This window comes from Hyposmocoma kahamanoa, unplaced genomic scaffold, assembly GCF_003589595.1.
Source record: "Hyposmocoma kahamanoa isolate Upper Pololo Valley unplaced genomic scaffold, ASM358959v1 62, whole genome shotgun sequence".
Lineage (NCBI taxonomy): Eukaryota > Metazoa > Arthropoda > Insecta > Lepidoptera > Cosmopterigidae > Hyposmocoma > Hyposmocoma kahamanoa.
In genome coordinates, this window is record NW_020653850.1 from 1,905,436 (window position 1) to 1,921,783 (window position 16,348).

The 16,348-nt window shown below is 36.9% G+C and overlaps 1 protein-coding gene across 1 annotated transcript; it reads right to left on the reverse strand.

The window, feature by feature from the left end:
- Positions 1-71: 71 nt before the first annotated feature.
- LOC113229698 (nucleoside diphosphate kinase 7-like) lies at positions 72-14,592 on the reverse strand. The gene is made up of 8 exons (XM_026463383.1): positions 14,457-14,592; positions 12,600-12,693; positions 11,184-11,461; positions 8,084-8,245; positions 7,124-7,322; positions 6,531-6,776; positions 1,045-1,158; positions 72-231 (listed from the first exon to the last, which is right to left on the reverse strand). The coding sequence occupies exons 2-8, from the start codon at positions 12,615-12,617 to the stop codon at positions 88-90; spliced, it is 1,161 nt and encodes a 386-aa protein (XP_026319168.1). The 5' UTR covers positions 12,618-12,693; positions 14,457-14,592; the 3' UTR covers positions 72-87.
- Between the last annotated feature and the right edge of the window lie 1,756 nt (positions 14,593-16,348).

A 16,348-nucleotide genomic window follows, 5' to 3' on the forward strand; every position in this document is an offset into this window, starting at 1 on the left:
CCCACTCAATAAAAAATATATATTATAATAATAAAATTACATATAATTAATATCATAACAAAATGATGACACTAAAAGAAATAAAAATCATTTTAAAGCAATAAGTTTGAAAAAATATTCAACTTCCAACTCGCCGTCTTCAGGGAGGTCAGTACAATGTACAGCATTCTGGACCGTTGTTTTGCCATACAGAGCCCTTATAGACTCTGGGTATAACTGACGACCTAAGTCCTGTAATATTAAAGCTGCTATTTAGGGTTAGATATTTTACATTATTTAAAATTAGAACAATTCACTGACGTCACAACCTAATACTTTCGCCAGCGAAATTTAAAAAAAGATTTTACTATTCACCTCACTAGCTCGGAAGGGCTTTCTTCTTTCTCATTAGAAATCTGCGCGAAAAGGTTTTTGAAATTCGAACTTGACGATAGACTGAGCAAATAACTTTCTTTCGATAAAGATAAGATAACGACACGCTCAACTACGCGATTTGTCGTACATTACTTATTTATGTAATATAAATCCGTTGGTATATTTTATTCTTATTGTTGTTGTCATTAAATTGACAATGACAAATAATTGTGCTTATTAAAATTATTTTCATTCGTCGAAGAAGTAAAATAATTTCAATAATCACTTAATCACATAAAATAAAAGTACAAGCAAGAATAAAAATTGATGAGATGTAAATTCAGAAGTTTGTCTTCGCATCCGAAGACAAACTTCTTTTAATAAAAAAACTGATGTTTTATAATTTAACTGTTTTTCTTTTATCTACCATTTTCTTCGTTTGAGGTGAAAAGTCGTGTGTTTCGCTCGGCAGCACAGTTGTTTTGCGTCTCGTGCCTTGAAACACTCGCTTCGCTCAGAATTCTATTTTCGAATCGTAGCGGCCTTCGCTTGCCCAGGTTTCAATACAAGCACTCGTGTCAATCAATCAATTTTAAATTTATTGGATTTGATTTCTCTTCAAGCATTGTGTAACAATAAATAATATAAGTAAACACTGTGCGTTGTTAGCGTACAAGTACAAATACTCACTGGATCCCTGGGCCCGCATAATTTTCTAAATTCACAAACAACATTCACATTAGGGTCTTTGCTTTTTAACTCCATAGCAATGAATCTGCCCTCAGTTAGCTCGATGCACATGGCCTAGAAGTAAATCAATAGCAAATTGACTTTAGATAAATTAATTTGGAAGCCGCAAAAACCGACTTCTTTAATTATTAAAATTCAGCTTAAAAAGGTACTAAATACTACTTAATACTTAAATTAAAAATAAATTCGTGTAAAAACTAACTACAAAAACTCGCCATTTTTTTACTTCTTTGATATTTGTCGCGGGCACTTCTAAATTTAAAATTAGAACGTATAATTAATTTGATAACGGGCTTAATGACTAATTATGGTACACAATTTCGTTTCTATTATAGAAAATTAAGTACTGATAAAATCTCTTTCCCTAGCTAGCATGTTAATTAAGTCTTATTTATACCTTAGATAAGAAAAATAATGGTCTTCTGATGTTAACACACTTATTTTCAAAAGTGTACCTTTAAAATACCCTAAACTTGATATTTATTTTATGAAGTAAATTCAGCCAAACTGTGAAGAAATATCTCAGCCTAGATTTCATATAAGAATAATTCGTCGTATTATTCATCTGACAGTCTGACATGACTGAATGCTACTGAGGTGCATAATTAACATTTTAAATCGACCAGAGGATGTCATTGATCAGATATTCAAAAATAAAAATATAACTATTTTTTCGGATCTAAACCGCGTATATTTTAAACAATCCAATTACTTCGGGCCCTTATCAAGCCCGTGGTCACATTATATCAGCCAGGACCAGGGTACATGTAAAGAGCCTGAAACAATTGAAAAAACAAATATACTTACGCGACTTTGATCTGAAAAAAATGTTTATATTCGGATATGATGATATAAAAATGTTTAGTATCTCTGTTTCTGCGTTACCTCTGTCTAACTTTCTGTCTAATAAATAATAAACGAACTATATCGTGATGGAATCATCCCGGAAGTATACTTTTCAATATTCAAGAAGTTGCAAGTTGCCGCGAGGCATGCATAGAAACTTCGCCCCTACCGTGAAAAAGTTTTATCTTAATTTCTACAAGTCCAATTTAAAAATCTACTTGCTCTTGTAATTCTGTTCAAAACTTTTCTTTAATAAATTATTTATGGAGGGCCTAAATGTGGGAGTGGAGCAACTTGGTCAAGAAGGATTAACATTTGAAAGCTTTCTGTTCCATAGTTATTACCACAGATTATTTAACTGTTACTACGTAACTGATACTCTCATAAATAAAATAGAAATACCTACGCTATAATAGTTTACTAAATCTTCTGCCTAATGACATCAGGCGACCACTATGAGAAAAAAGGAACCTAAGCACGCGCTCAGAGAGGTGAAAATTACGTTGCCCGCCGTGGGCAGTCATGCGGAACCGAATGCTGGAGTTGTAATGTAAATGAAAGACTTGCCCGAGCGCTTACACTGTCGACGATACATTCAGCGGTAGGCACTTATCGCGTAATGTCTAGCGAGGGACGGAGCGCTGCTATTACGTTGTTTTAACTTATTGTACGAATTATAGTCAGGAGGAGTCGTCTGCTCTCATCAAACATTTAGTCCGGACTGCATTCGTCGTCCTTTGACCAAAAAAGCCAGTCTAATTTTGAATTCCTGTCAGTCCAGTGAGTTTATCTTTGTGGCCAATCAGGCTGCTGGTCATCAATAAAAGCTAGACGTGACACTTGTTGATAACAACATTTAAAATTAAATAAGAAAACCCGTTATACATAACAGTCTGCTCCAAAAAATCAGTAAAACCACTTTATGTTAATTTAGCCTAAATATTATGGTTTTAATGTAGTAGTTGTGGAGTTGGGTAGTCTGCAGACTGTCTCGGCTGCAGCATTGGATTAAGGTTGCCATATTATCGTAATGTCATTGGATATCCATAATAGATTTCAAGTCGATCAAATAAGTAGAAGGAATAGTACATTGTATATTAAGGGCGGTAAATAAGAAGTTACCAACGAGAGCCTATTAACAGCCCGAAGCCGAAGGCTGAGGGTTTCAATGACCCGAGTTTGGATTTTTTACCGCCCGTGCTACGTACGTTATTCATCACATTTGCGAGGAAATAAATATAAGAGAAAAAATATTTCTTGTATGAATAAATATCGCTTTACAACATAACAATGAAAAATTTTGCAAATTTGGCGGATTTTTAGGGTTTTTTTTTATGTAAGCAGATGGCCAGCTATTCTTCCATAGTTAATACAACTCGAACGAAAATGCTGCAAAAGTATGCCTAGACTCGGCATAGAGCCCACCTGAGAGACCATTGTCAATGGTATTAAATCTTTTTAATCACACTTGCTCGTAAATGGTACAACTGCATGGTGGCTAACTTGATTCTAGTGCCCCAAATAAAAACTTCGGGCCTTTTTCCTTCCCATTACAGCTATGGTTGGTAAAGAGATTTTTTAATTTGTAGCACGACATACTTCCTTATATATGTATAGGTCAGGTACAAGTTCAAGCAAGGAGGTTACTTAAATTCAAATTAAAACATTTGCTTAAAATGTTATATAAATAGAAATTTAATTGTAATTCAGCCACATACTAAACAAATATTAATTATTAAGAATTTCTTATAATTGATTTTAATTATTTTTAACCGACTTTAAAAAAAAAGAGGACGTTATACGTTTGGCGTTCGGCTATATGTACGTTTCTTGTATGTTTTCAGATATCTCCGTCAATTGTGGATCGATTTTGGAAATTCTTTTTTTGTTCAAAAGGGTGCACTCTCGTGGTGGTCCCATTGTCGCCAAGTCAGAATCTGACGAGGGGATCCCATGAAAATCGAAGGAAACCCACAAATTTTATAGGCATGTCCTTGTATTCGCCAATTTCTCCATCAATTGTGCACCGATTTTAAAAATTACTTTTTTGTTTGAAAGGGTGGTCTCGAGGTGGTCCCTGATGCTGTTCCGGGTTCGTCTCGGCTATCACAAATTACTAATTAACAAAAAAAATGTTTTTTTTTTACATACAATTAAAAAGTTACAATTATCCGTACAAAAATTTAGCAATTTTTTTACAATCCATCATGGCTGCATGCGTCTTTGCTTTTTACAACATTTTAGTTCGAGTTGTGTTATCTATGCAAGAACAGCTAGTTGGCTATCTGTTCATAAAAAAAAAAACAAAAACCCTCCATTTGCAAAATCCATAATTGATGTCTTGGGAACCATATTTATTCATACAAGAAATAAACATTGTATTTATTTCCTCGCAAATGTGATGAAAAGCATTATACGTATCACGGACTGTAAAAAAATACAAAACTGGAGTTATGAAAGCCCTTAGCCTTCGGCTTCGGACTTCTAACAGACCTTTGTCGGTAAGGTCTTATTTACCGTCCTTAATCTTTCAATATAATTCTTAACACAATTTCTATTATAATTAATATTCACAGGTTAATTTCATTTATTTATATCCTTACATACGCTTCAGCAGCTGAACGAGGAATTTTTTACAATGTGTACCATTGTTCAACTTTGAACATCATGTACTTAACAACAAAACGCAAGATCGGCAACAAGTGCAACATTGTAACATAATTAACTACTTAACAGAAAAGAGCTTCATCGGCAACCAACACACATAGCACACTAAGAAAAACCTATCATTATATATTAGTCATAAAAATTGTATAAATAGTAATAAGAATTGTAAATATACTCAGTTATCCACTAACATCTGATTTTAACTCATCATCCTGCTTAGTACTACCCGCTACTCCTCTCACTGTGGCCAAGGCACTCTCAGCCGTCAGTAGATCGATCTTGTAAGTCTGCTTGACCGGCTGTGAGAATACCATTCCAGTACACATTGCACGACGTGTACTTCCTTACCTGCTTCCAACCTTCCGTTTGTCACCTGAGGTCTCATGGCGACAGACTTCCCGTTCATATCTAGCATATATATTTCTCCGACAATATATTTATTGTTAGGTTAGGTTAGGCTACACACCGCTCGAGCGGGAAGCGCATGCGGGACCAGTGGAAAGAGGGCTTGGCGGATCCCCCTAAGGCGCTCGTACCATAGGGGCGATCCGCCCTGTCCTCGTAGAGTGGGTGAACCGGTCCCACGGGCCACTGTCGTACCACCTTGTGCAGGTGCTGACCGGGCACCGCCGCTTCGGTCACTATCTGCACAAGGTGGCGGGGAGGGAACCGTCTCCGTCGTGCCACGAGTGCGGTGCTGCGGCGGATGACACCACGCAGCAAACAATTTTTTTTTTACGTGGGAAATCTTTATAGATACCCCTGAGCCCAGGGAGACTCAGGGGTTATGTGGGGACTCTCCCTCCAGACTGCAGGACCTACCTTACTAAAACCCGCCGGATTTACCTTCCGCCGGTTGAGTCGGCGCCATGAGGTCGGTGCACATTCACCACGACGCTGCCCGGCCGCCCTAGTTCTTGCGCCAGGGCTCCCGCGCCAACGGAGGGGCAGGTCAGTTGTCCTCCAACCCGCCCCCCAGACGAGTGAGGCCGTGCAATGCAGGCTCCGGAGTCCCTGTCCAGAACCCGCTGGCCTCACTAGGGGATCAGGCGAGCAGCGAACTGCCTTCTCCCCGTACGTCTGCGGAGCCTGCATTGCACGACCTCACTCACTCTGTTGGCGCGGGAGCCCTGGCGGCCGGGCGGCGTCGTGGCGAATGTTCAGCGATCCCACAGCGCCGACTCAATCGGCAAGACGTAAGCCCGGGGGGGGGTTTTAGTGGGGTAGGCCCTCCAGTCTGGAGGAAGAGTCCCCACATAACCCCTGAGTCACCCTGGGCTCAGGGGTGTCTATAAAGATGTCCTCCCCGTCAAAAAAAAGGCTACACACCGTTCCCCCCGAAGGTTCCCGCCTTGTCGTGGCGGGGGGGCTCTAGTAGCCGTGGTCGATTTCATCCCACGGTGAAGCTAAGAGGAACCCAAAACACAACAACAACAGCGTACCCGTACCCCCACCTACAGCGGAGCGGAGGAACACTCCGGGGGTTTAGAGCGGTCGGGTTGCTCCCCTTCAGGATTCAGCCCAGTTCCACGTAACCCCGGCTCTGCCCCCGCAGGGCCAGGGTATCTGTAAGCAGATTCCCCCGGATTAACAAAAAATAAGGCTACACACCGTTAGGTTGTAGGGCTACACTATTAGATAAAATCATTGGATCGACTCTTGAGGTCTCACCGTTAGGTTTAACAGGGTAGTTTACATTTTTATCTTAACTTTACCATAATTTCATGCACAACAAGCGGTTGGTGTTTGCTGCATACAACACCACACACACATTGACAGACAAGCACTACCATCACATTATTACCTAACCGCACGATGTTCAACCATAGAGCCTTACGTGGGAAACTCACGGTGCACTTATCGCGTTTGGCACGTCTGAAAATATTTTTCATACAAGTTTTACGTTAACTTACCTCATATTCTGGTACAACACCAGAATAAATTTCATAAAATTCTCTAGCATCGTTGATGTCAAAAGTAAACATGCCTTGGGCAGAGATATATAAATTTTTGGACGTAGCAATGTGTTCTACAATGCTGCCCACGTTGCCGTCTAAGAGGACATGTGGCTTTATAATACAGCAGGTGCAATCTTTGAGGGTTGCGCGGTAAGGAAGTATTGGTATGCCATTTTCATATCCAAAAAAATTGTGAAGCATCTGCAACAGAATCACTGCATATATAATTGCCAAGTAAGAAACAAATTAAATTACAGACAGCTCCATAACTTAAGTGGAATTCAGCTTAACGAACTACTTTTTCACACTATTCAATTACTTTCATAGTCACATGAAGAGAATGGATGATAGTAGGCAACAAGTTTCCGAAGCGATCTGATGACGTAGAGAAAACGAAAGAGATTTGTCAGGATCGTAATAAGTACTCTAAGGGACCCGCAACAGAATCGTAATAAGTGGAAGTCAATAGTTGGTACAGTGCAGGCGTAATGATTCTGTAAGGTGTAAGAAAACCTCGTTGTATTTCAAAATTAGCTTCAATGTCATACCTCCTTTACAGTTTCCTCAGTTTCGGAACCATGAGCAACGTTTCTTAGCATATCTTCGCCTAAAAGCTTCCTAAGAGTACCAGGTGCCGCATATTTTGGGTCTGTCGCTCCTAAGCAAGCACGCCATTTGTTTATCGCATCTTCAGCTTCAAGTTCCAAGCCAATCACTTCACCAGATGTAATGTAGTCTATTATAATTCTACAAAAAGTACGAAAGTGCCGTGACTTGGGGTAATTGTAAATGGATTAACTATAATGGGCTACAGTTACCTTTAATCATGTGGCAATGAAAATTATAACAATCAAATCTTAAAGTAGATCTATATCCAAAAAGTGACCAAAGCTACAGCACCTAAGTGCCAGCACCTCTTTTAGAAGAGTCGATAGGCACTCTACACAAGCATGTACAATGTTCGTCCACAACTATACTTTCCATCACATGAAATTGTGAACGAACGTCATTGACTTACAATTATATGGACGTCGGGTCTGCGCTAAAAAGTGTCTGAACTTATAGGGCGTTAAAATCGTATACAGAGCGTCATTCACGCTTGTCTTCGTTTGTTCGACTGACAGCGAAGCAAGCAAAATTAGAGAGTACTGCGATGACATTACAATTTAAATTCAACGTTGTAGCTTTTTCATATTCCTGTACATGTCACTACGTTTAAATAGGTTGACTTGGGACATTTTTTTCGTGGTTTTTGTATTAGACCCGTCGTCCATTTATTTGTAAGTCAATGACAAACGTGGACCTATTTCAAATTTAAAAATTGTGTGTCATATCAGAGACAATTAAATTTGTTTATAACCAATATCTATGCTACTGTGTAAAGTCTCACAAGTTAATGTTATCCCTAGACAAATCGCGAAATTTTGAACTAGGATCTTCTAATTCCAACACAAATATTGACGGCGTCTTTGCCGGGTGCAAAAGTAACTTGTGAGCCTTGAACTAACGGCATCTCTTTAACTCCAGATAAATGTCTGTACATATTCCTTGCCAAGTCTAAGCCCAATTTGGCGTTCTTCATTTGTAAGATACGAAAGCCCTTTTTCATAATAAATGTTAAGACTTTTCCATGTAGCGCAGGCGATATTGGTTTGATCATCGCGAATGTACTGAAATCGAAATTATTATTAAGGACTGCACATCCAAATTGTCACTAAAATAAACTGGATTTTTATCTGAACAAGTAGCAGGGCTTGCTCATTCAAGGTACATATGATGCCGGCGCCATGACTGAAAAGCATTGGCCTAGGATCCCGAAATCCATAACCGGCCATGGAACCATAAGACTGACAATTTTTAAAAACACAGTTAAAAGACCAATGTGGCAACCACGTATAAATTCTAATTCTGTACAGGTGTACCATAAATATTGTGAGAAAATCACCGAAAAATAATTGTTTAATACATTTGCGTTGTTAACGTTTACAACAACAGCTTAAAACCCTCCTACGGTTAAGTGCATACGTGGTGGTATAACAAAATGAAACTGAACAGCTCATTGAATTAATTTTTGCCTACGCGCCAATAAACGGGACCTGTAAACATCGCTCATGTAATTGGGTTTTGAGAGAACCAATGACCCACAATTTAATACCAATATCTATACTCTAGCCAAATTCGATGTAGAATAAATGTCAACAAACAAACATACGATTTTTAGGGTTTTCACTTCAGACTGTTTAACAGTTACCACAATCAAGTTCTTGGGTTTTCGCGATTGTTACACATGAAACTATTTTTCCGGATTTAAATCGCGTATATCTGTTTTCTCAAACAAAGCAACGTTTCGGGTCCTTTATAGGTCCCATGGCTGGGTAAAGGGCCGGAAACGTTGGAATATACGCGATTTGGATCCGGGAAATAGTTTCAGTTACCACAATTTCAAAATTTTTCCCCAAAATTTGATTACGATTTTGTTCAATCACTAAGCAAATAAATAAGATTTGAAACCAACATGATAATAAAATTATCAGTAATTAATTGCTTGTAAAACTGTGTTATCTCTAATTTTTTTATTTGAAGGGAAGATTTCAAACATTTGAATACGAGTAGTAATTCAAGTTCAGAATCATAAACTGGTCCTGGATATGGAGTAGACTATTATAAAATAAAATATTACAATTTTGTTTCTTTTCGTCTACCGTTACACACTATTCGACAGTAGGTATGGGTTAACAGGTATCAAAACGATTATTTTATTCATAAATAATACGTATAGGTACTTTGCAAACTTGATAATAATTGACCATGTAAGTATTACTTCTACTTAACCCAATTATCTACTTACCAATTTAAATTGCAATTAGGAGAGCATGCCGTGGACAGAGCTAGCCTCAATAACGTGCATTGCGAAAAAATGTTCTTTACACCTACCATCATTGGTGCGCCTAGCAATTTTTTGTTATTAAACATACTATGTCGAATTTGGCTAGATTCTATTTCAGATACCTCTAATCTATAAAAAGTAATTTCTGACACATGAATTTCAAAGTGAATCTATTCGTCCATAATAAAACCAAAATTACGAATTTCTAATCGCCAGAGTATCTCCGTAACCTGCAACTGTCGGTGCTTGGTTGGTTGTATCTAACATCATATTATACTAAGACATTCTAAATCCTGATTTAATTTATGCACGGCTATATAAGATGACATTGTGTATATGAAATGTAAATATATATTATCATCAGCCTGTGTACAGTGTTCTACCACTGTAGATAAAGACTACAGGGCTCAAAACTGAACCTCATATAACGTCACATGACCTTGGCTATAGATTAGATCCGCTCTGTTAAAAATTCCGACTTACTGAACTAATTTTTCAGGTCACTATCGAACCATGAGATGACTCACTCAATATATAATAGTAGTTTTGATGGCAGCGTGCTACGATTTATGCAGTCAAAGGCCTGGGAAATTCTGGTAGTGTCAACAGACACGTTATTCATTGTCTAGCGCGGATAGGTTGATCATAGCAGTGTACTATGCTTTTTCGAAATCTAGACTATTAGGAGAAACTTCGTTAGTTCTTCGAAAGTTTCTTACTTTTTTACGTATTTGTTTTCCAGTTGTTTTTTTAAATATTTTGGCATATTTTTCAATATTTTTTTTTTTGGGAATGAGTTGGGTTTTAATCTTTCATGATACTACTTTGTTAGAAACATGTTAGTTTCAACGGACTCGACTTCAGTGATCACATTGTTTTCAGGACCTCAATTTCTTCCTTCTTCGTCACCAACGAAATTAACCAACTATAAAATCGCTCCTCTATATTATTCACAACCCCTAAGCCGCTAAATCTCGTCGAGTCTATTATAATCAGATCCATCACTTTGCAGATTTCTGCGAGTTATTTTCGTCGGTGCTGGTGTCACCTTCATGTTTATTAGGCAAGTGATAAATGCATATTGGCTAAGCTCATGTATGAAATCGACGCGTATGTCTATGTTATCCATGTCAGTACTCACAATATTAATCAAAGTTTTACAATCTTCGTGAAATCCATGGGATTTGTATTATTAAATAGTTCAATTTGTTGAAAGTTTATTAGTATATAATCGATAAGTCTTATTTAAATCGTTTTTCAATTTTCTGTTTCTCGAATTGATTCAGATGTTAATCGTTCGTCGTAGTCCAGCTATTGACCGCAAGATGGCAGCACGTTGAATAAAATTTCAATATAAAATTAAAACGTCGTAAGTTGCAATAAAAGTATTGAACTTTCAACGATATGCCAACGACGTAAAGTTTAAATTATATTAACAATCCAGAATTTGTTACATCTTTTTAAATTAGAAACTATGACCAATCGTTATCAAGATTTCGTAGTGTTTATCATTTTTTTGAGTACGTTTTGGCGACTGCGGTTCTGGCAGTAATCGAGGCTTAGTCACTTCCATTGTTTTTTTTTCTTCCGTGATGGTAATAGTATGCCGCATCATAATAATTGATTGATAATACGCACTTACTTAAATACAATTATTAATATAATATGGTTGTAGTTTTTAACTAACTAAATCTAAGAGGGACAGTTCACAATATGTTTACCTTTTAACGTTATTAAACAAAGTTTTACGAGTCAATGGTGCACAATCCTTTAATAATAACAGTTTGCTGAAAATGTTAACCATATTGCCAATGTGAAGATTACGCTTATCCACACCCTTGATTTGTACACGCCTAATCATCGCCTTGCCTTTCTCAACGTCAATTATTTGAACAGAATTGTCGAAGGGGAAGAAATTCAAGACCAGCTCCTTGATATCGTCCACTTCACTGTCGTACATTTCACACAAAAACGTGTATTTGTCGAAGTAGTCATACGTCTGTAACATTGATTGATAGTTTAATACTAAAAATTGTAAATAGATTTCGAAATTGTGAAACCAAATTCTCCTTAAATTCACGATATTAAACAACTTAAGTTTCAAATTCCATAGTATTATTGCTCCTTTCATGCATCCGTTTAGTGGTTATTCGTTACACGGGTGCACTAAAAGAGCCCCGCTTGATGTACTATCCATTTTCTGTACGTCTGGCGCACCCTGAGGAACAATCGGCGCGTACCATTCGTCGATTGGCAAATACTTTCCCAACAAGATAAAAAGTGTATGCCAATGCCACCGATACGATAAGTAGACTATTCAAAATCCACTTTATTATTAAATGATTATCACTAGTATCAGGTTTCTTACCACGGTATGACTTCTTTTTATTTTCCCGATATTTCGGAACGGTTGCAGATGACAGCTTTAAGAGCAGACATATCTATCTACCCTCTTGCGCTGTCAACCCGTGACCATGGCGCGTGCAACCGTTCCGAAATATCGGGAAAATAAAAAGAAATCATACCGTGGTAAGAAACCTGATACTAGTGATAATCATTTAGTGAATAACCACGAAAGTCTTAAAATCCACTTCATTATTGCTCCTTTCATGCATCCGTTTTACGTAGACGTACAATTCTTCCCTGTATATCTGGCGCACCATTCGTCGATTGGCAAATGCTTTCACAACGATGGCAAGCATTGGTAGTGTATACCATTGATAAGATAAGAAGACTAGACGATTATCACTAGCTACAGGTTTCTTGCCATTATCAAAAAAAAATGTGTGCCAATTGTAGTGTATGTGGATATGCTCATGATTTGTCTCGAGCACACACGTCACATGACGGCTGTAGGAAGAGAATCACTCTGTGTACGACCGACCGTCAGCCCGGAAGCAGGTCGTGGTGGTACGTAGGCAAGCCAAATACCAATACGCTATTATTTGTAGGAGCGGATTTGTTCTAAAAGCATTTACCGTTCCAGTCAACCCTTGATAATAAAGCGTGTAACCCGATCCGACATTACAGATAATCATAAATATTAAAATAGTTTCCCGTCTGTTCTCTCGCAAATCCTATCGGATAATTTCACACACCCGTTTGTAATGTACTTTTCAACAATATAAACGGCTTACCCTTCGATCTTCATCCATTTTCAAGAGAATAAATATTCTAGTTGATCCTAAGTGGTCTGGTAGATATAGATATATTAAAAATGTTACTTGGAATCTGAAATAAAATAAGTATATAAAAGCCTTATACGGTATTTTCACATTCGTACTGGTCGCGAGGCGAAAGTCGAAGTGAAAGAGAATCACCACATTTATTAACACGGGTTTGAGACGGTCAGGAAAAGAGCGAAAAAGGCATTGGATTTTCGCGTCGACGAGCGATCCAAATGGAAGCTACTGCATGTATACGGGGATGTTTGTAAAATGCTAACAACCTCGCGGAACTGTTATTTCTAACATCATAAACAACAGTTTTGATCCATGACCTTTTACAAAACATAATAAATTTACCAAAAATAAACTTTAAAGTTTTTGTTGTACTGTCTGGTACTTTTAAGATAGTAAAGTATAGAAGTAAGTATTTCATAGTAAGGTATTAAATTTAAAGGTTTTACTGGTTTTGAGGTTAGTTTTCTCTATCTGATTTCGGTGGCAATTTTTACTATTTAAATATTCTATTTAAATGATCGTTTTAAATTTGCAAAAGCAGCAGACAAAAATCTAAACGATCATCTTTTCTCATCGATCATGTTTAATGTTGAACCTTTTTCTCCGAGACATAAAAAAAATTAAATGAATGAATTTTTGAATCAGTTCTGAGCTACGCAAAAAAATTTTTGAGTTTTTGTGTTTGTTTAGAATTAACTTTGAAAGTTTTATGTTAGGCCTCAAAACTAAGACAAATAAACATTAAACATAAAACTTAGATACTTGTATTAAAACTTAGTAAATGTTGATTATATTTGTAAATGAATAAATAGTATGTTAATTATAACACATTTGTCCTGAAAACATGTTCGAAAACGCAAGCACATTGGCTTCCGGCACTCGCCGGCCGCTGCCGCGGCATGCTCGATCGGCTCGTCCTGTTTTTTTATTATAGTTAGCTTATTCCTAACTTAACCTACTGAATCGAGAGCACAACCAAGCAAGATTTATTAGGAGATCAATATAAAAAGATACACTGCTTATAAATGCCATTACTCGTTAAAAGAAAAGACAAATAATAAAAACGAGGACCAAATATTATTTTTGAATACCGAATATTAATTTAGTATGCTTAAACATAATGATAGCATTACCTTGAATGCAGTTCATTTATAATTTATTCGTAGATCAACTAATATAGATGGAACAATTAATACGTATATCGAACATAGAAAAATATCGTTTATTAAAAAAAGTGCACATTTACAATAGATCAATCATATTTTTGAGGATCAAATAATATTATCCCATTATTTAATATTTCACAATAATATACTTAAATACTTTATTAGTAAAAATTGCCACCGACATTAGGTAGATAAAGCTAGCCTGAAAATTACCCAGATATTTACATTTAGCACGATTGTGTGAATCCTGTAATTACCCAACTTTAGGATAGTCAGATCTAAATCATAAATGTATGAAACATCTATGACCTGAACAAACTTCCGTAAAAATGATGATGATGGATCATGATTAACAAACCAGCAGCAGTCCATCAGAGACAACTGATGAACATTAGCCTTAAGCGACACACCTGTCCATGACAGTTGCAGTCCCACTCATAGCTGAGGAGCACCGCCACTGCGCCCATCACCCTGACATATAAGTTAAAAAATGCCATGTGCCTGTAATTTCACCAGGACCCTTGACCTTCACAACCAAAATGCTGTAATGCTCACATTACTGCTAATAGGTAAGGTGGCAGTACTTCCCTGGACGAACTCTTTCACAGGGGAGCTCTACTGCTACTAAATATGTACGTCATTTCACCCAGTCTTTAATCGCTGAATAATTGTTCTCGTTCGTAGGTCTTCTCTTCTTGCTTATTGGTAGTGAGAGCCCTTTATAAGATTGCGCAAGAATCAAGTTCTCAGCTTATTAGTAAATTAAGGGATTGTGGGAGCAAAATCTGACATTGACATAATTATGACAATATTGGTTTCCATTTTTTTTTTTTTTTTTTTTTTTATAAAATATAGGTGCGCATTTGACCTCCATCTCACCTGATGGAAAGTGACGATGAGGTCGACGATGGAGCATGCACACCTAAATAATGCCTATTCACTCTCGCCTTGAAAAGGTCCAAGTTATAACGTTCAGGGAACAAGTCTGCAGGCAGGGAATTCCACTCCATAGCCGTTCGCCATATAAATGTGGAAGCGTAACGCTTCGTGCGAATCTTTGGAATATCCACAACATAGGGGTGGAACCCAAGCCTACGCCTAGTCCCCCGGTGATGGAAAGGGGAAGGCGGAATTAAATCATGTAATTCCATCGCACACTCTCCGTGATATATCCTGTAAAATACCGATAAGCAGGCAACTTTACGGCGGTGTTCAAGGCTCTGCAGCTTCGCCTCAAGATAGATTTACGTATTGGGCCAAAGTGACAATTGTTTCGCCTAATGTTCGTTCGTGTCAAAGTGTACCAAAAAGATCTAACCAAGTTCATACTTTTTTGAAAACTGAAAGCCGCTGTAGAAATTCAAGATTATAAAGAGCTACTGTTAAATAATAAACTGGCATTGATTTTTTGTCAACAATTTTATTTAAATAAAAAATCAAATAATTACGATTTGTCAACAACCACGTAGCACAAAAACACTTGCTTTGATGATGGCAGGAAATGTATGTTTTCTGGTGTAACATACAGGTTTTTTGTTACAAATTAATTAATGGGATAAAAAATAAAAGAATATTTTGGCAATGGCGTTGTCAAATCAAAGTACAAAAAAAATTGAAGATTTGGCTTGATGGATTTATTCCGATGCCGTGAAACTAATATTTAAAAAAAATGGTGCAAAAACCATAGTAAATAAATCGAAATTTATGAATATTAATATTCGCATTCAGTCCTATCATTCTACCAATTTTAAAGACAAAGTAAATAAAATAATAACTAGTACAAAGAAAATAACGACAAAAAATCATAAACACCTGTTCACGCTGTTCGTCTCTGATCACGAGAATATTACGTTTGTACCCGGGCTCAGTTTGATTTTAAGAAATCAGATGTATGCTTTCAGTGTTTTCAACCGTAAAGTGGGATCTAGTACTTGCGAGATGTGCTTTGTAGTAAAAGCAATGTAAGTTAATAAATAACACAAATCTGTTACGTCACAATAAATAACCTCTCAAGTGATGTTGATTACTTAAAGATTTCAATAAATTATCTTTTTTTTAAGTGAAATTTGAAACTCTAGCTTTTTAGAGCTAGCACAACAGGGCGTGACTTGCGTAAGAGCGACATAAAGCGCGATATACCACTATTCTCGCATAGAGCTCCCTTATTTCACTCTGTCGTGCTATCCTATTTATTTTGTATATAAAATCTGTATTTATTTATTTTTATCTACACACATATCATAAACTCTGTATAATGTCTTGAAAAACCTTAACTTACGACCAGTATAAAGGTAAACTGTTTTGTTAGAACAAATTTCTTATCTGTGAAAAATAACATCGAATTCGATGTTAATAATACATTCAAATTTCGAACTCCTTTGAAAAACAAAACAATTTGATTGGACCTCAATTCTAATATCAGTCGAGATGAAGTTTTATTCGAAATGAAATGTCAAAAGCAAACAATTTTGATTTTTTTTTAATTTATTAAGGCTTTGGCAAAGCCATCAGCCTAAACATGAAGATTAATTATGTTTC